This window comes from Aspergillus flavus, chromosome 8 (assembly GCF_009017415.1).
Source record: "Aspergillus flavus chromosome 8, complete sequence".
Taxonomy (NCBI): Eukaryota; Fungi; Ascomycota; class Eurotiomycetes; order Eurotiales; family Aspergillaceae; genus Aspergillus; species Aspergillus flavus.
In genome coordinates this window covers 1,017,094-1,039,798 of record NC_092403.1, presented here as the reverse complement: position 1 = coordinate 1,039,798, position 22,705 = coordinate 1,017,094, and the positions used below count along the sequence as shown (strand labels likewise).

Sequence of the window (22,705 nt, the reverse complement as noted above, 5' to 3'; positions counted from 1 at the left end):
AGGAGCAATACAGCACAGGTGCTACAGATTCCTTACCTCGGAATATTCATCTTGAGACATGCAAGGGTGAGTCTGCCCGATGTGAGGAGTACAGCCCTGGGATATCAAATTTAAGGTACGAACCCTAGAATGCTCCGTATGGCTATCCATGAGAGAATGCAAGGCTAATTATAAAATGAATTGCACAAATGCTCCGGGATACTCCACATGCAGCACACCCAGTGACCCAGCAAACTGTTTAAGTGGAGCTCTCCCAATTTAATCAAGACTCAAGCGAACCATCCAGCACTGACGTCGCGCGATATTTTAATTCCTATTCTTTTCTTTTTTTTTCTTTTTCTTCTTTCGGGATATTGTCTCATTACACCGGCTCATATATAATCCGCCTTATCACACGCATAATTTACCTAAACACAGCGCGCTTAGTAATTATACTGTGTATATATATACTTGTACTCCGTAGGCTGAGAATGGTATCCATCGTAATGTTGAGGTTTTTCAGGACTCACATTTCAACATACATGATGTACATGCCTATAAATAGGCACCTAGTTGCTAGAAGACCCTTCTACAGTCGTTGAGCGAGTGCGGGCCAGCTCAAGTTAAAGCGAAAAGAAAGTTTGCATTGATCATAAAGTATATATGGTGTAATCAGTATATCATAACCCTAAATTTACTTTCGCTGTATATCTATCTAGGAGTATTATAGCGAAGGGTGTGGGTTGCGTGTCAGTTCCAGGGATAAGTCAGTTTAGGGTAATGTATTTTAAATATGAAAATTGAAGTTCATAATGCTTTGTAGACAGCGCAAGATATATATATCTGAGGACCTCACAATTACCTGTGCCGGAAAAGAAACAACTATCCACGAAAGCTCTTTACTCGTCCACAAGCGTAAAACAGTAGCTTTAAATTACAAATAGAAAGTAAAATTTCACGACCTTCAACACTACCTCTATAGTGTCAGATGTCTCCAGTGCCCCTCCCCCCTAGGGATCTGATTTGACAACCTCCGACAAGGGTCAGGTGATCACAACGACGTCATCTGACCCGAGCAGCCACAGAAGGTAGGCATCAACCGATTGTATTTCCGCTGTCGTCATCACACCCTCTACAGACCATTATCAACGTCTACTCGGTCTGTTATACCAACCATAGAATACACTACGTACGTCTTTATATCGGTTTCTGCATGAGAGCAAGTTCATTCAGATAGTACCGAGTATACCACGGCAATAATGTGCGGATCGGACATCTTCCTCGCGATCCTCGCGATATTCTTCCCACCGGTTTCAGGTATGTACCAATGATCCTCCTGGCCCAGTCACTACTATTTACAAACGCCTGCCGTTGACATGCCCTGCTAACGTTGCACAGTATGGATTAAAGTAGGCATTTGTACAGCAGATTCGATCATCAACCTTGCCCTTTGTTGTCTCGGCTATGTGCCGGGCCTACTACATGCCTGGTATATCATTCTCAAATATCCAGAGCAGGACCCTGATGATCCATATTACGAACCGGTTCCCGGTAACGCCCATCGAAGGGACGTCGAAAACGGCCATGTGACATACTACTACGTTTCTCATCAACAGATCCAGCACCCGTCTCAGAGAGGCTACGGCACTGTGGCACCAACTACGGCGACACCCCCCCTGCAACAACAATCACAGTCCACTCCTAAGCCCCAGAATGAGCCCGCAGCCGGTAGCAGCGGCGATCAAACACAGGGTGATTCGCGACCACCACCCACGTATGCCGAAGCCGTGAAGGGTGACCATAAGGTACAGGACTGATTCAGGCATGCGTGGAAGTCCTTCCTACCACTATCTAGCCATCGCTTATCTGAAACGCTGCTATGCGTAAGGGCTGCCTCAGTTGCTATTTGAGCTTTTGTAATTGTTTGTACTCCTCTAATGTTATGGGTCACGAGACTATCATCTGTATGGAATTATGTACGTCATTAATGCTAGCGGCACGAGGAAAGAATACCATCAGAATTTCGACAGATATCATACATGTATTCTTAGTATCATTCCAGCTTTAAATGTCTGTACTCTATTTCATGGGTCGAATAATAAATCACTATACTATATATAGACGACCTGAAGCAAATCCTACCAAAAAAGCTTTATGAGCCTCTACATATAGGAAACTGTATATATTCTTGAAGTCGTTTCTATCTACCCAGATGGTGGTACAAAAATCACTTATCGTGACTCTTATCAGAAACCCGAAGAAAACCGCGGGCGATTCGATTCCGCCGACTTTCCCGCCTTTCCTTCGGCATCCACTCCCCAACCAGCCTTACAACCCACTCGACTGCAATTCAACAAAAGAACCGGTGTCTGGTCAGGTTCTCGTGGCCCTTCAAACCGGCCATGCAGTCCATGCCATTGCTGCTCAGGCAGTCCCTCCGATCAACCGCCACCTTTACAAGAACCTCTCGTCCGCTCCGATCACCTCTTCTTTCCGCCGTTGGCCCGAAGCCTCTTCCTGCTGGTTCAGATCCACGGCGACAGTTTTCAGTTTGTGTACAATGCCAATTCCGGTCGCAGTTTGCGCTGTACTCGTCCAATGAGACAGAGAAATTGAAAGATGGAAAGACTGCCGAGAAGCCGGCGGACAAGGACCAACCTGCTACGGGTTCGTCCGAGGGGAGCTCAACGATTTATCTTGGAGCGGGGAGCTTGGAGCCTCCCCCTTCTGCTAAGGAGGGCAATGTGGCTGAACAAGTCCAGCAGCAGGAGGCTAAGGATGATGTGAAAACACAGGAAACCGAGAGTAAGGGCCTGCCGTCGTATCTTGAGAACCGCAGGTCCCAGGTTTCCAAACAGTTTACTACCATGATGGATAACCTTCAATCCAACATTTTCGTGGCAGGCCAGCGATTGAACGACTTGACCGGTTATTCATCCATTGAAGCACTTAAGAAAGATATACACACTCAAGGTATGAGACGGATCTACCCATGCTCTTCCAGCTGGAGAGAAGTTGATCGTCTTTACTGACCGCCAATCTCTCCAACAGAGGAGCGACTTCGAGCTGCCCGCCTTCGAGTCCGTGAAGCCAAAGACGCATATGCAGCTGCCATCAACAATCGATCAACTTCACAGCGTGAAGTAAACGAACTTCTCCAGCGGAAACATGCCTGGTCGGCATCAGACCTGGAACGATTCACCCACCTCTATCGTAACGACCACACCAACGAAGTAGCCGAAAATGAGGCCCAGGAAGCTCTATCAGCAGCAGAACGCGAGTCCGAGGAAGCTGCCGCGCAATTGAACAAAAGTATTCTGTCCCGGTACCACGAGGAGCAAGTCTGGTCGGACAAGATCCGCCGCATGAGTACCTGGGGTACGTGGGGTCTGATGGGCGTGAACGTTCTTCTCTTCCTGATCTTCCAGATCGCCGTGGAACCGTGGCGCCGGAAGAGGCTAGTCAAGGGTTTCGAAGAGAAGGTCATCGAAGCCATTGAGAAGGAGAAGGCCATGCACCACGTTGAGATCCTGGCTCCTGTCAATGCCGCTCAAGAGATTCCCGCCGCACCCTCCGCAGACTCATCCGCCCCTGTCGTCGCAGCTGCACCATCCCCAGCCGCTGAAGAAACAGCATCCAACGCAATTTCAACCGAAGTACTAGATGTCCCAGACTCAGCGACTCCCGCACCCGACACAACAACAACACCCAACAGCCAGAACTCTCTGAACGACCTCCTCGAATCCGCCAAATTACAACTCTCGCGCTTCCCCCCTCCTACCTCCGTTGAATCCTGGCGTCAGTATATCAGCGATCTTTTCAGCGATCGCAACCTAGTCATCACCCAACGGGACCTGTCGTCCCTCGCTCTCCAGAGCGCGGCTGCTGGTGCAGCTATCATGGGTCTAGTGATTGCTCTTATCCGGCCGCGGTGAAATGACCGCGTGTAAGCATGCCAGGCTAGATGAGCCATTGTAATTAGCGTGTCATTAATTTGTTTAAAATGCTGTGTATACATGTGGTATAGATATTCGCATAGAGCATTTGTGTAACATAGTCTTGAATGAATGATTACCTGTTGCCATTACCCCATTTTGGAATACACAATCTGAGCATTAGTCGGCTTTTTCAAGAGTTCATATGACTATGTCGCATAGGACATCGATGGGCTGGCAGCTGTTCACCGCTAGTTTTCGACTCGGCCTTGACCTAGCAGTAATATTATGCTGTTTTGCCGTACGGCTGTTGTACCATAATGGTTTCGGTCTAGGTCTGGATTTCGTCACTTCTGGGCTTGCATTTTGCCGTCAGATACTGTTTCTCCTTCTCCAATATATGTGCTGCTTCCTTAGATATACGTTACTAATAAAATCGTATGTTTGAGATCATGCACGATGGTATGAACGGACAAAAGGAATCGCATGTGAATATACCCAGAAAAAGACTATGTAGATACAAGTAACGGACATACAAAAGGTATACATCTATATGTCGACCGTCTCCTGTCTTCATCATTACTCCCCTGAATCCCTCTAAGATATCGAAAGAACAAAAAGAGCAGAGAGACGGACAGGCGACCAATGACAGAAGGTTCTATACCCAGGACCAATGGAGGGAAAAACCCCGTAGATAAGGAGTGGTACAGGCTCTAGGAGCGAAAAGCGGACAGGGTAGTTGTTGAAAGTAATAGAAACACGAGGCTCAGTTTTTCTAATCGATCCATATTAAAACAAGGTCTCCTTAATCTTGACAAGACACAGAGAGATTTCATCTAAAGCGCAGTTACAAACCTTCACTCTCTCATCCCCTTCAACGTCGTTTCCCGTCCGTCGGATAAACCGTTCGCTCGAATTGGCATCGTTTGATTCGTTTAACCGATGACGAGAGTGCTCTCATCGGGGAAGCTGTACTGAGGAACCTCAAGGTTCAGAGGGGCAGGACCCTTCCTGATACGGCCGGAGATGTCGTAGTGAGAACCGTGGCAGGGGCAGAACCAGCCGCCAAAGTCACCGGATTCACCGATAGGGACACAACCAAGGTGGGTGCAAACACCTGAAGTGGAGGAAAGTATTAGATATCGCCAAGACATATGAAATCGTTCCGGACCGTAGCACATACCAAGCATGACAAGCCACTCGGGCTTCTGAACACGGTCCTCATCGGCCTGAGGATCACGGAGAGTTTGCCACTCAATGGAGTTGGCCTCGTTGATTTCATCCTGGGTACGGTGACGGATGAAGACGGGCTTTCCACGCCACTTGATGATGACCTGTTTGACATCAGGTCAGCCAATCATGCATCACAACAAACGGCTTCGTAGGGATAATCGAGACATACGTTCTTGCCCTCAGGGATGGAAGCAAGGCCGATTTCGACCTTAGCCTGAGCGAGGACATCGGCAGAGGCGGACATGTTGACCAGGAAGTCTGTTGGTGAAGTTGTCATCAGCCATATGCTCCAATTGATAACCCGACCCAACCCGCCAATTATCCCCATAACCCGGCTATCTCAATTCGCTATCCTGATATCTTGCACTCCTCCATTTCAATCGATAACCTCCAGGGAAGACCTACCCTGAACAGTAGCCTTGGCACCAACAGCAGAGGCAAGACCGAGGGAACCGGCCATGAAGTAAGAGAAGACCTGGTTGGAGCGTGGGGGCTTCTTGGAGGCATATTTGCTGAAGTCAGGGATCTTGTAGGTCGAGGATTCCTTGGCGCTGGTGAAAGGGCTCTCGAAGGATGACTTGGACGCATCAGCGACTCCCCTCCGCTGCTGGCAGGAGGCGATGGCAGCGCGAGAAGTGGGCAGCTGTTGGCGGGCGCAAGCGCGCAACAGAGTGCTGGAAGCGGAGGAGAGAGACATGGCGGGCAAAGCAATTGCAGTCAATTGCAAAGACGGACGACCGTTTGAGGGGGGTGGAGGGGGGAGTCAAGGTGGACGAGGGAGGATTTTCCAGATGTTGGAGGTTGAAGTCGGAGGCGCGGCATACGGAAAGTCGAACCAGAGCTTTCGCTTCGGAATCACGGGGCGCCTCATTGGCTGATTGGGTCACACTCCGACACTCACCTTATTTTCTACACTATTTATCAATACAATTACAATTGGTACTCGGTAATCGTGAACTCAACTCGAAATTGATATCATACCCTGGACAATTGGATTGCTTTATTTACAAACTTACTTTATTTTTTAATATTTTTTCATTACTCTATTTTTTTATATTTAAAGGCAACACAAACAGCGACTTGTTCCCAAGATGACGGAGACCATTTTGCCCGTGATTTCCCGTTCCGTCCATTCCCAATTAAACCAAATGCAAAAGTGACCATAACACGATCTTTTTGCCAACAAAAGAAGCACCAAAACCCAGAACTCCCCATACATGCAACTCCTTCGGTTGATACTGGAATATATAGAGGGCTAATTCACTGGTCGACCATTTCCACATCCCCGTCGTCTCCCCTGCTCTGATTGTCAACAGTTCGATCGACCACCAACGTGCTCACTGCGCCAGTCGCATGCATGACCACTGGCGTCCGAGGGCTCTTCGATGGTTTTTCTTCTATAGCTTGTAGTTCCTCCTGGTGCTCTGACTCTCCATTGGCATGCGGTACCGTTCCATTCAATGTGCGCTGTCCTTTCTCGATCTCGGCTTCTCGGATGGCTTCCTTGGCCTTTTTTTCCTTGAATTGTTTATAGGTGGTGGTCTTGGGGATAACGTCGGAGAGGAATTCTAGATTATCGATTCGCGAAACCGCCGTAGCTATGAGGTTCATCCATCAGTACACCGTATGATGCTGGAAATTGTTGTTCGTGACTGACCTAGATCTTTGTATTGGATGAGCTTTCGTGGTTTTCGTTCGGATTTGACGACGTTATGCCCTTGTTCTGTGAGATATTGGATGAACATTTCCTAGGCCAGTCAGTGATGGGAAGGGAAGAGTATCAGGCTACGGCCAGAGAATCACGCACTGTAGCCATCGCGATTACAAACGTAGCGTTGCTTGAACATTGTACTATGTCTTCGTCTAGTTGGATGATTTTCTTTATCCGCGAAACTGCAGAACCAGTCAACCGGCGATATCCATTACGATGGGTGTATTCTGCGTACTAGGAAGAGCGCTCTGGCCGGTGATCTCGTGGGATGGCGCAGAGTCCGGAGTGGACTTCTCCTTGGGAGGCATCGTGGGGTCGCGTTGAACGTAAAAGTTAGGGCAGAGAAAGGGAGATCCTCGTGGATATTGCGAGAAGAAACGAAGTGGGTGTTGTGAGGTGTTAGTCTTGGGCTGTTCTCGTGTTGATCTAGAAACTTGATAATTATTTGAAGTGTGCAGGAAGTGTTAGGCAATTGAGCCTGGCGCGTGCGGCGTGGAAATCCATATAGCGCGTGGCGTCAGTGCCGATAAAATACGCATTTAGTTATCTAGTTGGATCCCACACCGCAGATCGACTACAACTGGCGAACTATTATTATGTACCTGCTTTCCCTGAGTTCTCCTGATCAATCCCCTTTATAGGTAGCTTACAACACTTTCATAGTTTCAATTGGAATGACCCTATATGAATTATTGAGATATTGTTCCTTTTGTTCTCAATTGCCGAAAGGCGGGAAATCATTTAGCTTGCTCCCTCACGTGGCCGCGCGGCTCTCCCTCGATAATGATGCTACTATCAATCAATCGGTCGTCATACTACGAGAGGAATAGCTTTACTACCTACTCTTCTCGGTTGCCTTCGACTATGCTCCCATCGCATATCCAATCCATGGTATGAGCTCAATGCCTGACTCATCAACCTCCCCGCGTTCACCCTCAGTACTATCTGAGCGTCGGAATTGGAGAAGGCTATCAGGCTTATCCACGTCCTCGACCGCCCAGCAACCAGCCAACGGTCACTCCACCGCAATCACAGAAGAGATCAGCGAGATCAAACGATACGAGGATTTCACAACTATCGACTGGGTTCAGGATGCGGTGCACGAGCAAGCGCGACGGAGAGCGAAGCGGCGAGATGGGTTTGGTTTCTGGGATCAAGAAGGTGCTTTTGGGTGGAGACGCAAAGTGCGCGAGTCCTACGATGCTGGACAAGCTTGGCTAGTTATCACGATCGTTGGCGCCGTGATTGGGTTTATCTCCGCCTTTTTAAACATTATCACCGAGTGGTTGTCGGATATTAAGCTGGGCCATTGTACAACAGCATTTTACCTCAATGAATCATTCTGTTGCTGGGGCGCGGAGGGAGGTATGTTGCGACTGCCGCCTTACTAGCTAATGTGTTGGGGCTCACAAATTCTTAGGCTGCCCAGAATGGAAAACTTGGACTTCTTGGTGGCTCTTGAATTATGTCATCTATATCTGCTATGCGGTACGTTATCCATGCTCCGTGATCTGCAGAGGTTGTTGCTAAGTCCCAGACAGATGCTATTTGCCTTGATTGCTGCGAGTCTGGTCAAATCGTTCGCCCCCTACGCCGCTGGTTCCGGTATTTCCGAAATAAAATGCATTATAGCTGGTTTTGTTATGAAGGGCTTCTTGGGTGCGTGGACGCTCTTGATCAAGTCCATTGCGTTGCCGTTGGCCATCGCTTCTGGCCTCTCTGTGGGTAAAGAGGGGCCTAGTGTTCACTTTGCCGTGTGCGCGGGAAATGTCATCTCGCGGCTCTTTAGCAAATATAAACAAAGTGCTTCGAAGACTAGGGAAGTCTTGACTGCCACAGCCGCGGCTGGCGTGGCTGTCGCGTTTGGTAGTCCCATTGGAGGAGTGCTCTTTTCTCTCGAGGTACGGACGTGCAGATCTATCGCTCAGGCTGGATACTGATTCCGTGTAGGAAATGGCGTCATATTTTCCACTCAAAACCTTATGGCGCAGCTATTTTTGTGCCTTGGTAGCGACCGGCGTGTTGGCGGTTAGTACCCCCATGTAATCGACTGGCGAGTGCTAACATGTCCCAGGCGATGAACCCATTCAGAACTGGACAGCTGGTTATGTTCCAGGTCCAATACGACCGTACCTGGCATTTCTTCGAGTTAATATTCTTTATTTTTCTTGGTGTTTTTGGTGGATTGTACGGGGCTTTTGTGATCAAGTGGAACCTTCGGGTCCAGGCATTCCGGAAGAAATATCTCTCGCAACATGCTGTTATGGAATCGGTGGTCCTAGCCGCAATAACGGCTGTGCTATGCTATCCCAACATGTTCTTAAAGATTAACATGACAGAGATGATGGAGATCTTGTTCCGGGAGTGTGAAGGCGGGCATGACTACCATGGCCTTTGCGAGTAAGTAAATCCAAGGAGGCTCACAAGCATTGCTTACCATGCTAGGTCCAAAAACCGGTGGCCTTTGGTTGGGTCGCTCGCCATCGCGACAATTCTTCGCATATTCCTGGTCATCATATCCTACGGTTGCAAAGTACCTGCAGGAATTTTCGTACCGTCGATGGCGATCGGAGCATCCTTCGGCCGTTTGGTTGGGGTCCTTGTCCAGGCGTTGCACGAACGTTTCCCTGATTCGGCGTTTTTCGCGGCCTGTGAACCGGATGTCCCATGTATTACTCCAGGAACCTATGCGTTCTTAGGCGCGGGAGCAGCTTTGAGTGGTATCATGCATTTGACAATCTCAGTCACGGTCATTATGTTTGAATTGACTGGAGCATTGACTTATATCCTCCCCACTATGGTACGCTCATCCCTGTAGAATATCTCGTTATACGCAACTAACATGCCTTGCTTGTAGATCGTGGTAGGAGTCACGAAAGCCGTTAGTGGGCGCTTCGGCAATGGTGGCATCGCGGATCGAATGATCTGGTCCAATGGTTTTCCTTTCCTCGACAATAAGGAAGACCATGTTTTCAACGCTCCCGTGTCGCACGCGATGACGGCTGACCCCGTCACGCTTCCTGCATCCGATTTTCCAGTGCGCGAAGCCGAGCATCTTCTGAACGACAATAAATTCCAGGGCTTTCCCATTGTCGATAACCGAACGAAAAAGACCCTCGTCGGATACATTGGCCGCACGGAACTACGGTACGCCATTGACCGTGCTAGAGCAGAAGGCATTCTCTCCCCTAATGCCCGATGTGTGTTCACCAAAGAAGCTGCCGAGGCTTCAGTAGCACGCAGAGCGTCTTCTTCCTCGCCACATCACCTAGCTCCTGATACCTTTGATGCCATCCAACAGACTGTCGGTTCCAGCTTCGTGGACTTCAGCAGATACGCGGACCACACGCCGCTGACCGTGCATCCGCGTCTGCCCTTGGAGACCGTAATAGAAATATTCAAGAAGATTGGACCACGCGTCATCCTCGTGGAGCACCGCGGCCGCTTAACCGGCCTTGTCACTGTCAAAGACTGTCTGAAGTACCAGTTCAAGGTCGAAGCCCAGGAACACGCACTTGCCGCGACCCAGGCTTCGGAAGGCCCATTGGGAGACCAGACGAGTGCTCGATCCAGCGACACGCTGGAGGAGCGCGTATGGAACTTCATACAACGTGTGGGCTCTAAATTGCCCCGTTGGCGGCCAGCGGGTCGCGTCGCCTTGTCCGATCGCCACGAAGGAAGGGGCATTTCCACCGGTACTGATGATGAAAACGACAGACTGATGGAATTAGAAGAACGGCAATAGTGATATCCCATTCTATGTTCACATGTATATATATATAGAGATATAGAACCTGTATGATTCGAATTTTTATACACATATCATATATTCTTAACATACCCAAACCTCCATCATACAGCCAAACAATCCCGAAAACCCATCTAACCAATCTATACTAACATTGATATAAACACACATAGGTAGTCTAAAATACCTCCCCCATCCTCAACCCAATTGCCACAATAAACAAACAAAAGAAAGCTCTGGAAAGAAAAGAAATCTAATTATCCCTCATCCCAACCAAAACACACCCACCCCCCATCATCCCAGCCCCAACCCACCAAAGCCCTCCTACCTCCTCCCTAAAAACCAACATCCCCAACATAGCCGTAACAAGAAAGTTCGCTGCCGTATTCGTAATCGACACCTTCACCGTCGACGGCGCAGCCGTCAAAGCCCTCGTAAAAAGAGCCCACATAATCACATTACAGAGGACATTAAGACCCAGACAAGCCTATTTTCTCACTCTTAGCATATACACATAACCTACATAACACGCAGCCAAACAATGAACAATGAACTCCCCAAGGGACGCCAAGGTAGGGCCAGTTCTTAGATAAGGACGGAAGGGGAACGGGAGAAATCATACACCCCTAATCAACATCTCCAGGATGGGATGATCGCCTGTTAGACTTAAAAAGGCGAGGAGAGATTTCGAGAAGGTTGTTGTTTGGGTATCGGTTGTTCTGTGGGGTTTTGTTAGATTATTTTATCTTATCTTTACTGGGCTTATTGGTTATGGGGGAATGATTGTAGGGGAATGAACGTACAGTTTCGCGAAGAGGCCGTTTAGGGCGGCGAATGCGCCGCTGGCCAGGGCTAGGACTACCCAGCGGGAGTGGGTGGACATTTTTTCTATTTTTTGTCTTTTGTTATTGTTATATACTGGGGGGTTTAGTTGGTGAGGTTGGTTGGGTTAAGGAGATGGTTTGTAGACGGATGGTTGATATGTTGATGGTTTCTTGGCGGGTTTTGCCAAGTATTTGGGGTACTTGGGAGACAATAGGGCTGCTTTGTATGTGTATAAGGGTTCAGGCTTATTTGTTGGACTGTAATTGATGCATTAGGGATATATAGTTTGTGGTGATTTCCTTATCAATAGTTATATGGGCTTTAGGGACTTCAGGTGCTGTGAAGCCTCTCCTTTAGCTCCGGGTAAAGGCCCAATGTACGTAGAACAATCACAGCATCGACACTTTCAAAGCATCTCTTTGTTGAACCCGTCGATAGACATGGTCTCTGGTAATTTCGGCGACTTAAAATAGAGTATGAGCTTCAATTGTTAGTAGTACATAGTAACAGAGTATGCATCATCGATCGAATACCAATAAAGCTATTTGCTAGTTATGTATAGTAGCCCATCTAATCTATACTTTAGTCTAAGGCGAAAGCCGTTCAATCCGCCATTTATACGAGTCACTCTGCGGGTCATGCACCCTCACATACCGGAACCGATCATGTAGTCGACTGCGCCGTCCCTGCCAGAACTCTACCGACTCCGGTACCAGACGCACGCCGCCCCAGAATGGAGGCAATGGGATCTGCTCCGTGTTGGCAAATCTCTCCTCCATTTCCCGCACTCGCTTCTCTAGGAGCGCCCGGCCATCATCGATGTCCGTTTCATCCACGTCACCCGGAATAGCCTGGGGGAAGACATCCTGCGCGAGGCTCTTCCGCCGCCGTTCGATCAAACTGTCCGGCTCTGCGGACCAGAGCACCTTGCTCTGCCAGCTGGCCCAGCCGCCAATCTGGCTACCCCGTTCGCGGGTCCTCCAGTACAGTTCGCTCTCTTCGCGGCTAAGGGGTTCAATGAGACCTTCGATACGCACCTGCCGTTCGGTAGTTCCCCAGCTGAATGTGAGGGCTGCCCATTTGTTGCCTTGCGGCATTCCGTCGTCATCTACAACGGGCTCGGGCATGGCACCCAGGACGCTGTCTCCGTCTGCTTGAGTACCAAAGACCTGTGCGCCCTTCCCTTGCCGACTGCCCCAGTTACTGTAGACTACCCAGCCCCGCTCGTCAAGCTCCTTCAGATATACAACGCGCGCGCTCACCCGGCCAGAGGGCAAAGACGCCGTGGCCAGCGTGCATGTCTCCGGGGCCGACGATGCAGACAATCGTGGGTCGCGGAACCAGGTGTGGAACTGATGAAGCGGATTGGTGGGGTGCATCTGGGAGACAGTGAGCGGTGGGTTGGTCACGAACTGATGCGCGCGAGCGGGGTGGGAGACGATCTGGTTTTCGGTAACGGAATTGGGCGTGGAGGTCTCCGACCGAAGGGCCTCAGCGACGAGTCGAGAAATATTGGCAGGTGTAGCTGCGTCCGGTTTGTGGGGAGGCGTTGTTTGATCATTGGGGGTCGGTACTTGGATGTCACCTGGTGCAACTGGCGAATGTGAAGATGTGTTAGCAGCTATGTTTCTAGAGTTGTGGTTATGCACGTCAAACCTAAATGAGTAAAACCTACAGATTAGCTTTCTGGGGTGTTTCGCATGGTCATCTCCCGGGCTGGCGAGATGGTCAGCTGTTGGATTCTCTGAACTCATGGCGGATAGGTGTCGCGGGGTGTGGTGGTAGCACTGAGCGAATTGTATGAATTGTATGCGCCGGAGAGAGAAGCGAGTCGAAGACGACGGCCGGAGAGGACGCATAGGCTGTCTTCTACCGACGGTGAAGTAATTGGAGTTGAGTGAACGAGGAGTCAGAAAGTGGAAGGTGTGAAGTGTGACCGTTGCATGGTTGAATGACTTAATCTATTCCGCGGGGTTGGCCGATAAACCCCGATAATAAACTCCGTTACCAAGTTTTTTACTCTCTACGCAAGACTTACAAGCAAACACATTTTCTCAGGTTCATAAGTTTAGTATTGATTATCCAAAACTAATCTGTATATAGCACAGAAGTCTTAGAATTCCAAAAGAATTGCAGCCAGGATTGTCCTGACTGGAGAGTTGGGAGTGTCTATCGAACAGATAAGAAATAGTAAATAACCCTGAAGCCAAACAGCATCATAACCCCATTTTTACATGAACGCCATATCCGCTCGCTGAATGCAAACCATAAACAAAATGTAGGACAAAATGTACACCAAATAGGCATGGTATTGCCTCCCAAATGCCAATGCAGACCAAATGGGCTGGAAACAGCCAAAGACAGGGATCCAGCCCTGAGAACATATTAAAAATGAATATTCTTTTATCCCTTTTCGATTTTAAAGCAGAAATTTTAGTCCTGCTGGAAACGAGAAGGTTGAAGGCAACGGTTCGTCAGTGGATGACGCGAACCTACAGGGCAGCAGCGACCGCGGCACCGCCACCGACAAGATCCACAATCTTGCTGGCGACAGCGGTCGGGTATCCACGAGACAGCATCTCTTGCACAATGCGAGAGGCGTTCTCTCGCTCGTTCGCCATGAGGAATGCACGGGTCATAGCCTCATAAGTGCTGGGCTCCCGCTTGTCCACACCAATGCTATCATAGATGGCCTTGGCTTTGCTCACGTTGCCCTCAGTGGCCCACCCTTGAATAAGAGTGTTGGCAATGTAGGCAGTCATATCGACCCTACGCTGGACCATATCCTTCACAATGTCCTCAGTTTGTGCGACCTGGTGGTTGGCCACCATGGCCTCTAGAAGGGCCTGGTACAGGCATGGCTGGAGTCGCACTTTGCTGTTGGAGACGACCGAGTTGAAGACGTCCTGAGCAGCTTTCATGTCATGCATCACACAGCCATGAGCATGGATGAGAGATGCATAGTGTACGGCCTCTGGTTGCTGTCCGGCGGCTTTGATGGTTTCGAGTACCTTCTCCGCAGCCTTCATATCCACAGGCTCAAGAGAGGCGTGTGCGTCGATGAGCAACTTGTACGTGTGCATGGTGGGCTGGATATTACGGCTGAGCATGCGCTTATAGTACGCCAGAACCTTGCTGCGGTCGCGCTTGGTGTTCAGGAAGTACTGAATCATGGAATTGTAGGGAGCTGGGCGAGGTTTGTAGTTGGGCATCGACTCCATCTCCTCGAACATCTCTTCGGCGAACCGTTCATCGCTGACTCGGCAGAGCGCGTTCACAATTGTTCCATAGGTAACACTAGTAGGACGCACACCCTGGGCACGCATCTCGGCAAAGTACAACAGACAATCGTCAATGCGACGGGCTTTACCAAGCTTCCCGATCAAGGCGTTGTACAAGAACGAGGTAGGCTCAACCCCTTCAGCGACCGCACGATGGAAGATCTTCAAAGCTTCGGTCGCCTCATCAAAGGTCTTGGTTGATTCCTTGAGCGTGGTGATATAAAGACCGAAGGTGTTGGCGGACGGAGCGGAGCCGAGTTCCGAAAGCTCCTGGTGATACTTGGAAGCGAGACTGCGATCATTAAGGGTAAGGCAGGAGGCTACCATGGCGTCAAGAATTGACACCCAACCGTACTTGACAGCGTGATACTGGTGCAGGAGAGGGACATCGCGGCGAGCCATGCTCAGAATTTCATGGACCAAATCGTTGCGATGACACTTGGCGGCAGCGGTGATCAGTTTGGCATACGTGATGTAGCGAGGATGACGGCCAGAGCGGCGCATGTTCCGAAGCCGAGTCAAAGCATCGTTGAGGTGGGAATCGGGGCGACCGCTGGTGCTTTCCAACTGTTCGGCAATCATCGCGGATCCTTTGAAATCGGTGGCATATGCGTACGGATCGAACGAGTCTTCGCTGGGCGCGGAGGTCATCGTCGACATCTCAGAGACCGGAGTGTGGCGATCGGACAAGAACGAAGAAGGGCTGGAGGTGAGCCCAAGGTGGTCGTGCCACCTCCTCACCATGTCAGGACGGCTGTTGAATAGCTTCCCGACCGCCTGGTCGACGACGCGAGTAGTGTAGGGATCCATTTGAAGTCCGGTAGCCAAGGCAATGTCAAGCATGTGAGAAAAGCGGATCGGGTGCGCAACATCCAAAGACGCGGAGCTGTTAACAAGCATGCCGGCCTGGACCTGGAGGGCAAGGGTTAGGTCGCGAGGGTTGAGCTGTTGGATGGCAATAGGACCGAGGCTGGCGACAGCGTGGTCAGCGACCGGGGAGACCAGTCCACCGTTCTCGACCATTGACCAAAGGAGAGTCATGACAGTTTGGGGAGAGAGGACGGCAGCAGTTTGAATAAGTACGCGACCGATGAGATGAAGACTTTCATTGATCTGCTCCCGGACGGCGTTAAGTAGATAAGGGTTGTCGATTGAAGCGTTGCGGACCCGTCCAAACATATTACGGGCCTCGACTAGGGCTTCTTCGATCTGACCACTCTTCAATAAGGCCACCGAATACATCGCCGTCGGCTGAACCATGTCCGGTGTTGTCTGACCCACAGTGCTTAGCATAACCCACAGAGGCCTAGCCGCCGACACGTTGCCTTGACGCACGTATAATGCCAGCATCGAGATAGCAGGGCCATGACGTTTTGCGGTATCAGTAGGCAGACAATCGTATGCTTCGGAAGCCGTTTTGAGGTTACCGGCATCCGCCGCGGCGATGCAGATTTCGGCCATGGCATGATCCAGGGCCCCATCGCGCAACCGTGTCTTAGCTTGACTCAACGCCTTATCATGCTCACCCGATTTTAAGGAGTGCGAAACAAGGCCATCTCGAACGATCACGGTTTCAACAGCATCTTTCCGAGTTTCTTTGTTTTCTGTCACCTCATCGAAAGAAGCCCGGATCCGCTCCAAAAAGCGCAAAGCCTCCTTCTCCTTACCACACGATAGATACGCTTTGACCAACGCAGCGTACACCTGGCCATCCAGGCGTTGAACGATGCTGAACGTACCATTGTCGTCCGAGATTGCGAGAGCCTTATACTCGTTGTAGCACTCCACAGCACTCTTCAGATCTCCAGTAGAGGCGAAAGCATCGATCATCGACGGGAAGATAGAGGCATGAGGTGTAACTTTGTGGGTTTCCATGTGGGCGTAAATGCGGATCATATTCTCAACTTGGCCCTCTCTCGCACATGCGATAATCAGGCGGCTGTAGGTGTCCAATGGAAAGACGAGATCGGGGTGTCTTGTGGTAGCAGTGTTAAATAGCTTGATAGCGATACCGAGCGAATGGTCCTCATCGAGAATGGCTCGCTCCAACTCGCTCGAGTGGAGCATGAACTTGCCAGGCTCTTCCATTCCTCCGTAGCGGATCCGGTCCTGCTCGAGCGATTTCTGGGACTTCAGGGCATCGTGTGCGCGCTCCACGAAGAGCTGGACGAGAGTCCGATACGTCTGCTCGTCGGGAATTACCCTACGACGGAGCATATCAGAATAGACATCCAGCGCCTTCTGAATCGCCTGAGCGGTGTCACCATGAAGCCGTACAGCCGATTCCAGCAGGGCATTGTAAGCACCGACCGTGGGAGTCAAGCCATCTCTGAGCAGTGCTTCAAATGCACTGGGGATCTCAGCGTACTTCTTTGTTAAAGCCAGCTGGACAATCTGATCGGAAGCGATACGAGCTTGCTCCGTGGAGACATCCGCGATGGCAGCCACGTCTGCTGGTAGGTCAGGGAATGCCTCAGTGGCCGAGTCATCCTTTCCTTCGGATGCCTCCTCAGCTTGGGCTTGCTCTTCCTGGATTTGAATCTCTCGAGCCACCGCCTCCTCAACCTGAGCGCTAACATCGGCATTGGCGGAGGCCTTCGTGATGTGAGGCGAGTCGAAATTATGGGGATTCGTCGAGTTCACGCTATCTTCTTTGGACTTTGCTACTTCTTCCGGCGTCGACGGTTTCCACCCCAGTTTCCGCTTCACCTGAAACTGTTTCCAATCACTATCATCGCCAGTCTGCTGAGCGTGTTGCCACGCGGCATAATACGCCGCGAGGCCTAAGTCTCCCGAGCCCGAGCCGCCCTGGCTGGCTTTGGCGCCAGCGCCGGAAGAACTTGAGGGTTGGAATACATTTTGCAATGCACTCCGGGAGACCTTGGCCGGTTGATTGGCGAGTTGATTGAATGTGGCGGAGGACGCGTAGGAAGACTGCGACGCCGCAACTACCGACTGAGCATAGCCATGAGTGAAGGCTTTGGTGAAACTCTGACGTGCGAGATGGGTGAACGGTTTGAAGACCATTTATCTGGCAGGAGTCCTCTTCAGCGAGAAGAGGCAATGCTGGTTTCAATGTTAGTCACGCGACCATTCCTTTAGTTCCACCTTGCCGGCTTCTGGTGATGTGTTATCTGATTCATACCTTGCAATCAAAATAATAGTAAGGATGCAGGTTCATTTGACGACAGCTGGTCGTCAAAGGAACGCGCTGGTATATACAAGGGAATTGAAGCGAAGGAAGGAAAAATCTTTTCGTGAAGAGGTCGAAAAATATGACAGATCGGACAAGAGGGAATGGATGGATATTTGAGAGAAGGCGAGAATAGTCGTTGACCAATCCTAAAGCAGATTAGTGCCGATCCTCGCAATGACTTGACTTCTTTGAGGATAATTAATTCAATAGGTTAGTGCTAGAGCTGATCGTACCTTTGGGGAACGAATCGTCTTGAATGGAATTCTAAGGAATGAACCCTCGGGTATGTATCTACAAGACGCAGGGGGCAGAGTATCCTACATTTAAAAGACCCAGACAGGAACCAGGGGGAGGGTGAAAATTATATGGCTATGCTTCTTCTAAACATGTCCGATGCGAATTAGAAAACACGAGAAAAAAAAAATAAAAAATAAAATTTTTCTTTAAAAAAGTACATACATTTCGACCTCCGTCATTCTCTCGTTGCCTAAGGCTATTTCCACAGGTCAGGTGGCCCTAGAACCCCGGGGATAACAAGCCGTCAGGGGACTTGACCCAATCGGCGGGCCGTCCACACTGGGGCCATAGGAAGATTCAGGAGCGGGAATTCTTGAGTTCCTGATGTCTGGCCAAGCGTGACTCACCGCGTCCCGGCTCATTTTCTTTAGACCCTCCTACGGAGTTTGGCGTCTAAGCCCCGTGTGGGACTGGATCCTAAGCTCCGGATATCCGAAGACCGAACGACCGACGAAGATGCCTGAGGCAATATTCATTGTGCTTGAATGACTAGGGTTTTGACCATGGTGACTGGTCATACCAAATAGTTCGAGGACAGATGGAACCTTGGAAGGTATAGTAAGATGCGAACATTGAATTTTTTTTTCCCTTTTTAGCAGTGACTGAGCACGGCAGAATTAACTTTTTCTTGCATCCCCATCGCGGTACATAATTGCCGTCTCAATCATGTTATTCGACGAAAGGGATAAACTGCCATGCAGAAGAGGCCACTTGTTCTTCTCCAGGGCCAATGGTCTTGTCTGAACCCTTGCTTAGCCAGTAGTACTTATTCACTTGTTTTCCGAATCTATTGTTGAATATAAGTACGGGGTAACGGCAGACGGAGAACAGTACAAAAGAGTATCCGTCCACCGGATCAAATGTCCGACGGGAAATTCCCGATATGTCATACGATGGTCAGAGCATAAACGGTTACCCTAACGAACAAGGCTTCGACTCCTGCTCTCGGCGGCTCACTGCCACCAATAATAGTGGGCGGAATCTGACAACCTAGTATTAAATAGCATGATGATGGAACATTGAACCCGGTTGATTGGGGTGTAACTGATTGAAGGCTGTTTGTGAGTGAGAGGATGGGCCCTCTTAGTCAGCGGCGTCACATCAGAGCTCAAGCCACAAACATCAGAGTCTCAGCCACAATCTATATCAGCTGCAGCCACAACATGGAAATCAAATTGGGGAACGATAATACGAGTTCCGGAAAGCTTCCCTCTCCGACAAATAATCAGTCTCATCTACAGAATTAATCATAATAATAATCGTATTGTTTGCTTCGTGCACAGCTGAATCGTCTGCGGCACCCAGGCTCAAACTTCTCTATCCTATCTCCGGTGACGATTCGAGGCGGGGCACTTTTGACCGATTCGGGAAGGAAACGACATAGATTACTACTACATGGGACCGGGGTACTTCTCTGTGTTGTCGATAACGCTGATCTCTCGCCTACGTTCGCCCTTTGCAGTTTGATTGTCCTCGGATTGGTGCGTATAATTCTAGCGCAACCGATACTCTTGACAAAATCGCACAACAGTTTCTTGTGGGACGTATATAGAATAGTAACTGACTATTGAGATTCAGTGCCGAAGTGATCGCCAGATTCGGTTCGATTAACCAGTTCGTTTAATTTTTCGTAACAGCAGAGAACCCCCTGGTCGAACAGTCGCCAGCTGCCCTCATGTCTTATCCGCCATCCGGGAGCACCGCCTTGTCCGCCCCGGGCAAGGTCCTTCTTACCGGTGGTTACCTCGTTTTAGACCGCAATTACACGGGGACAGTGATCGCACTCGATGCTAGGATCCACGTTATCGTTCAACAATTGAAAAGAGGCCATCGACGTGGTGCATCATTCAGCTCAGTGAAGGGGGGTCCCGATACGGAGACAGTCGAGGACGGAAGTGCTGTGGACGACAAGGAAAAAGAAGACGTCGTGGTTGTACGCTCGCCGCAATTTGTCAATGCAATTTGGGAGTACGGTATACAGCGTTGTGAGAATGGAGGTGGAATCAAAGTGATTCAAAGGAACGACGGGTAAGAGAGTGTTTTTGACCTCTCCAGTTCAATAACTAAGGGATCCCAGGCGTTCCAATCCGTTCGTCGAAACTTCCCTCAACTACGCTCTCACCTATATCAGCTATGTGGCCGACTCGAAGGACTTTGGGTCCCTCTCCGTGACCATCCTGGCCGACACTGATTACTACTCTGAGACTGCCTTCTCTAGGGTTTCTGAGTCCCCTGGAAGATTCGTGAACTTCGGTGTTCCTCTTCACGAGGCCCACAAGACAGGACTAGGTTCCTCTGCGGCTCTAGTAACTGCCCTAGTATCATCCCTCGTTATTCACCGTACCCTGCAGCCTGACGACCTTGGAGCTTCTCGTGACAAGCTTCATAACTTGGCACAGGCTGCCCACTGTGCTGCTCAAGGTAAAGTGGGATCCGGGTTTGATGTGGCTGCTGCTATCTACGGCTCTTGCCTATATCGCCGATTCTCCCCAAGCATTTTGGAATCCGTCGGCGACGCCGGTTCACCTGGGTTTGAAGAGCGGCTGTTTGCAGTCGTGGAGGACGCCGACCCTAAGCATCCGTGGGATACAGAGTGCTTGGATTTCGGCATGCGACTTCCTCGAGGCATGCAGATGGTCCTGTGCGATGTTGAGTGCGGCTCAAATTCCCCTTCGATGGTCAAGAAAGTGCTCGAATGGCGAAAACAAAACCAGCAGGAAGCCGATCTTCTTTGGGCTGCCCTCCAGTCAAACAATGAAAGGCTCTGTCTTCAGCTCAAGCAGCTAGCCCAGAGCCCTGACCAAGAATCGCCCGAAGATTTCAATGATGTCCGCAACCTCATCCAGCGCTCACGCAATCACCTTCGCAGCATGACCCGCAAGGCGGGAGTCCCCATTGAGCCGCGGGTACAGACAGAACTGCTTGATGCCGTGTCAGCCGTTGACGGAGTGATTGGTGGTGTGGTTCCTGGTGCGGGAGGGTATGATGCGATTGCTGTCTTGATCCGCGATGACCAGGAGGTGCTTAAAAAGTTAACTGAGCTCTTTAAGAACTGGGAAAGTAAGGTGGAGGACGATTTCGGTGGCAAGATCGGAACTGTCCGGCTCCTCGGTGTGCGTCACGGCTCAGATGGAGTCAAAAATGAGGTTCTCGACCAATATGCCGGTTGGCTTTAAGTCGACAGCTCTGTCCACATTCTCGCCGTGCACAACTACTAACCCAAATGGACATGACATTTGAGAGGTACTGTGCAAATCGTCAAAAGATGTTTTCCTGACTCAGCATACATTACATCTGATCTCAGCGCTGATATCGATTCTCTGCTTCCATCCCTTTTATTCCTTCTGTTAGCCCAAGCATTCCGTTACGAGCGATGCCAATGATGAAGAGCATTTCTAGTCTAAGCACGATCATGACCATTGCATTTTAACAAGATAGCCTACGCAAGACAGATAATGCAAAAATGCCAGTACACGTCTTGTGAAACGAGGCTGTCCAGTCTTCCTCTAATTCAAGAAAAACAAGAGAAAACAGAGAACATCAAATACAATCAATTTCACATTCATCCAGAGTCGTAACTGTATGTACAGATTGACCCGTAAGCAAAAGCCAAGTCAAGCAAAACCCGAACTTTACTATCCTAAGTCCGACCAACAAACCACGACTGGACTCTCTACCAACGCCTCAGAAAGGCAAAGACAGAAGAAAATTATGATGATGAAGAAAGCTATACCCAACCATCAGGTCCACCAATCCACAACCCCCCTCCATCCTTCCATAAACCCACCCATATCATGAACCCGAACTTCGGCCCTAAACATCGCCCCCGGACAATTACCCATACCCCGAGAACAGCATATAAACCCATCCTACAGCAGCAAGTAGTTAATCAATGAACCCATGTCTATCAAATCATATACCTCATTTACTTAGCATACTCTCTACCTTAGTAGCAAAGTCGTCCTCACAACCACTACATCTCACCGATATGCGTTCAGCTCCCTTCAACCCGAACTTCTACTACAACCGCCGTCTCCACCCACGAATCCGGCGCGGGGGTATCGGGGGATTGGCCAAGGTTGCTCTTGTTGGGAGTTTTGTTTGGGTTATTTCAAAGAAGGTGGTTATGAGGTGAGGGATCTGAGTGTTGGTGTGGGAACTTGTTTGGAGTGTGCTGATTATAAGGTTTTAGTTCCAGTTCTAGGAGTCTATATCAACGGGGTTCTGGTTTGGAGGGGGGTTAGGGTCTGGTGCTTTATGGGGATTGAAAGGGCAATGTCAGTTTGATTTGGGTTGTGCCTTTGGTCTTTACTTATATCCCTGTTGCTTTTCTATTGTTCTCGTTCTGTCTGCTGTGGGTGATTCATAGCTGCCAAAGCTAGAGATGTTTCGTTTAATCATAAGAATAGTTCTTTCATTGGGCACGTAAGCGACGTAAATGTCATCATAACTATACAGTAAACGTAACTGACATGATTTTTCAAATGTACATATGTACAG

At 49.7% G+C, this 22,705-nt stretch overlaps 9 protein-coding genes across 9 annotated transcripts; 4 read left to right on the top strand and 5 right to left on the bottom strand.

The window, feature by feature from the left end:
- Positions 1-1,238: 1,238 nt before the first annotated feature.
- On the top strand, positions 1,239-1,796 carry F9C07_12533 (putative stress response RCI peptide; the record flags this gene model as incomplete). The annotated part of the gene is made up of 2 exons (XM_041295455.1): positions 1,239-1,296; positions 1,378-1,796. 2 exons carry the CDS (start codon positions 1,239-1,241, stop codon positions 1,794-1,796), a joined length of 477 nt encoding a protein of 158 aa, XP_041151413.1.
- A 585-nt stretch (positions 1,797-2,381) lies between these two features.
- On the top strand, positions 2,382-3,914 carry F9C07_12532 (putative mitochondrion biogenesis protein; the record flags this gene model as incomplete). Its single annotated transcript, XM_041295456.1, has 2 exons — positions 2,382-2,952; positions 3,031-3,914. 2 exons carry the CDS (start codon positions 2,382-2,384, stop codon positions 3,912-3,914), a joined length of 1,455 nt encoding a protein of 484 aa, XP_041151414.1.
- Positions 3,915-4,849: 935 nt separating this feature from the next.
- On the bottom strand, positions 4,850-5,844 carry F9C07_12531 (ubiquinol-cytochrome c reductase iron-sulfur subunit precursor; the record flags this gene model as incomplete). The annotated part of the gene is made up of 4 exons (XM_041295471.1): positions 4,850-5,031; positions 5,098-5,248; positions 5,317-5,405; positions 5,553-5,844. 4 exons carry the CDS (start codon positions 5,842-5,844, stop codon positions 4,850-4,852), a joined length of 714 nt encoding a protein of 237 aa, XP_041151415.1.
- A 125-nt stretch (positions 5,845-5,969) lies between these two features.
- Positions 5,970-7,364, bottom strand: F9C07_2287193 (CBF/NF-Y family transcription factor). The gene is made up of 4 exons (XM_041295472.2): positions 7,094-7,364; positions 6,955-7,040; positions 6,805-6,895; positions 5,970-6,745 (listed from the first exon to the last, which is right to left on the bottom strand). The coding sequence occupies exons 1-4, from the start codon at positions 7,164-7,166 to the stop codon at positions 6,408-6,410; spliced, it is 588 nt and encodes a 195-aa protein (XP_041151416.1). The 5' UTR covers positions 7,167-7,364; the 3' UTR covers positions 5,970-6,407.
- F9C07_2287192 (chloride channel protein) lies at positions 7,365-10,656 on the top strand. The gene is made up of 7 exons (XM_041295457.2): positions 7,365-8,223; positions 8,279-8,346; positions 8,400-8,759; positions 8,809-8,886; positions 8,933-9,258; positions 9,304-9,658; positions 9,716-10,656. The coding sequence occupies exons 1-7, from the start codon at positions 7,752-7,754 to the stop codon at positions 10,601-10,603; spliced, it is 2,547 nt and encodes an 848-aa protein (XP_041151417.2). The 5' UTR covers positions 7,365-7,751; the 3' UTR covers positions 10,604-10,656.
- A 75-nt stretch (positions 10,657-10,731) lies between these two features.
- Positions 10,732-11,753, bottom strand: F9C07_1927461 (uncharacterized protein). The gene is made up of 3 exons (XM_071508490.1): positions 11,410-11,753; positions 11,229-11,325; positions 10,732-11,093 (listed from the first exon to the last, which is right to left on the bottom strand). The coding sequence occupies exons 1-3, from the start codon at positions 11,487-11,489 to the stop codon at positions 10,860-10,862; spliced, it is 411 nt and encodes a 136-aa protein (XP_071367290.1). The 5' UTR covers positions 11,490-11,753; the 3' UTR covers positions 10,732-10,859.
- Positions 11,754-11,961: 208 nt separating this feature from the next.
- On the bottom strand, positions 11,962-13,309 carry F9C07_12528 (putative pyridoxamine phosphate oxidase). The gene is made up of 2 exons (XM_041295473.2): positions 13,107-13,309; positions 11,962-13,025 (listed from the first exon to the last, which is right to left on the bottom strand). Exons 1-2 carry the CDS (start codon positions 13,288-13,290, stop codon positions 12,019-12,021), a joined length of 1,191 nt encoding a protein of 396 aa, XP_041151418.2. The 5' UTR covers positions 13,291-13,309; the 3' UTR covers positions 11,962-12,018.
- A 171-nt stretch (positions 13,310-13,480) lies between these two features.
- On the bottom strand, positions 13,481-18,302 carry F9C07_2173756 (uncharacterized protein). Its single transcript, XM_041287602.2, has 2 exons — positions 17,858-18,302; positions 13,481-17,778 (listed from the first exon to the last, which is right to left on the bottom strand). The coding sequence occupies exon 2, from the start codon at positions 17,737-17,739 to the stop codon at positions 13,924-13,926; it is 3,816 nt and encodes a 1,271-aa protein (XP_041151419.1). The 5' UTR covers positions 17,740-17,778; positions 17,858-18,302; the 3' UTR covers positions 13,481-13,923.
- Positions 18,303-19,880: 1,578 nt separating this feature from the next.
- On the top strand, positions 19,881-21,381 carry F9C07_12526 (ribosomal protein S5 domain 2-type protein; the record flags this gene model as incomplete). The annotated part of the gene is made up of 2 exons (XM_041287599.1): positions 19,881-20,233; positions 20,283-21,381. 2 exons carry the CDS (start codon positions 19,881-19,883, stop codon positions 21,379-21,381), a joined length of 1,452 nt encoding a protein of 483 aa, XP_041151420.1.
- Positions 21,382-22,705: the final 1,324 nt, after the last annotated feature.

Excerpts from the sequence above, each read along its gene's own strand:
- F9C07_12528 (XM_041295473.2), bottom strand. The coding sequence starts at position 13,290 with ATGCGTCCTCTCCGGCCGTCGTCTTCGACTCGCTTCTCTCTCCGGCGC. Across the intron at positions 13,026-13,106 it reads ACACCCCAGAAAGCTAATCT|TTGCACCAGGTGACATCCAA; the intron begins GTAGGTTTTACT and ends CACATTCGCCAG.
- F9C07_1927461 (XM_071508490.1), bottom strand. The coding sequence starts at position 11,489 with ATGTCCACCCACTCCCGCTGGGTAGTCCTAGCCCTGGCCAGCGGCGCA. Across the intron at positions 11,326-11,409 it reads AACGGCCTCTTCGCGAAACT|AACAACCGATACCCAAACAA; the intron begins GTACGTTCATTC and ends AAAACCCCACAG. Across the intron at positions 11,094-11,228 it reads TGGAGATGTTGATTAGGGGT|GCTTGTCTGGGTCTTAATGT; the intron begins GTATGATTTCTC and ends GTGAGAAAATAG.
- F9C07_2173756 (XM_041287602.2), bottom strand. The coding sequence starts at position 17,739 with ATGGTCTTCAAACCGTTCACCCATCTCGCACGTCAGAGTTTCACCAAA.
- F9C07_2287192 (XM_041295457.2), top strand. The coding sequence starts at position 7,752 with ATGAGCTCAATGCCTGACTCATCAACCTCCCCGCGTTCACCCTCAGTA. Across the intron at positions 8,760-8,808 it reads GAGTGCTCTTTTCTCTCGAG|GAAATGGCGTCATATTTTCC; the intron begins GTACGGACGTGC and ends GATTCCGTGTAG. Across the intron at positions 9,659-9,715 it reads CTTATATCCTCCCCACTATG|ATCGTGGTAGGAGTCACGAA; the intron begins GTACGCTCATCC and ends CCTTGCTTGTAG.
- F9C07_2287193 (XM_041295472.2), bottom strand. The coding sequence starts at position 7,166 with ATGCCTCCCAAGGAGAAGTCCACTCCGGACTCTGCGCCATCCCACGAG. Across the intron at positions 7,041-7,093 it reads CGGCCAGAGCGCTCTTCCTA|TTTCGCGGATAAAGAAAATC; the intron begins GTACGCAGAATA and ends CTGGTTCTGCAG. Across the intron at positions 6,746-6,804 it reads CATCCAATACAAAGATCTAG|CTACGGCGGTTTCGCGAATC; the intron begins GTCAGTCACGAA and ends TGAACCTCATAG.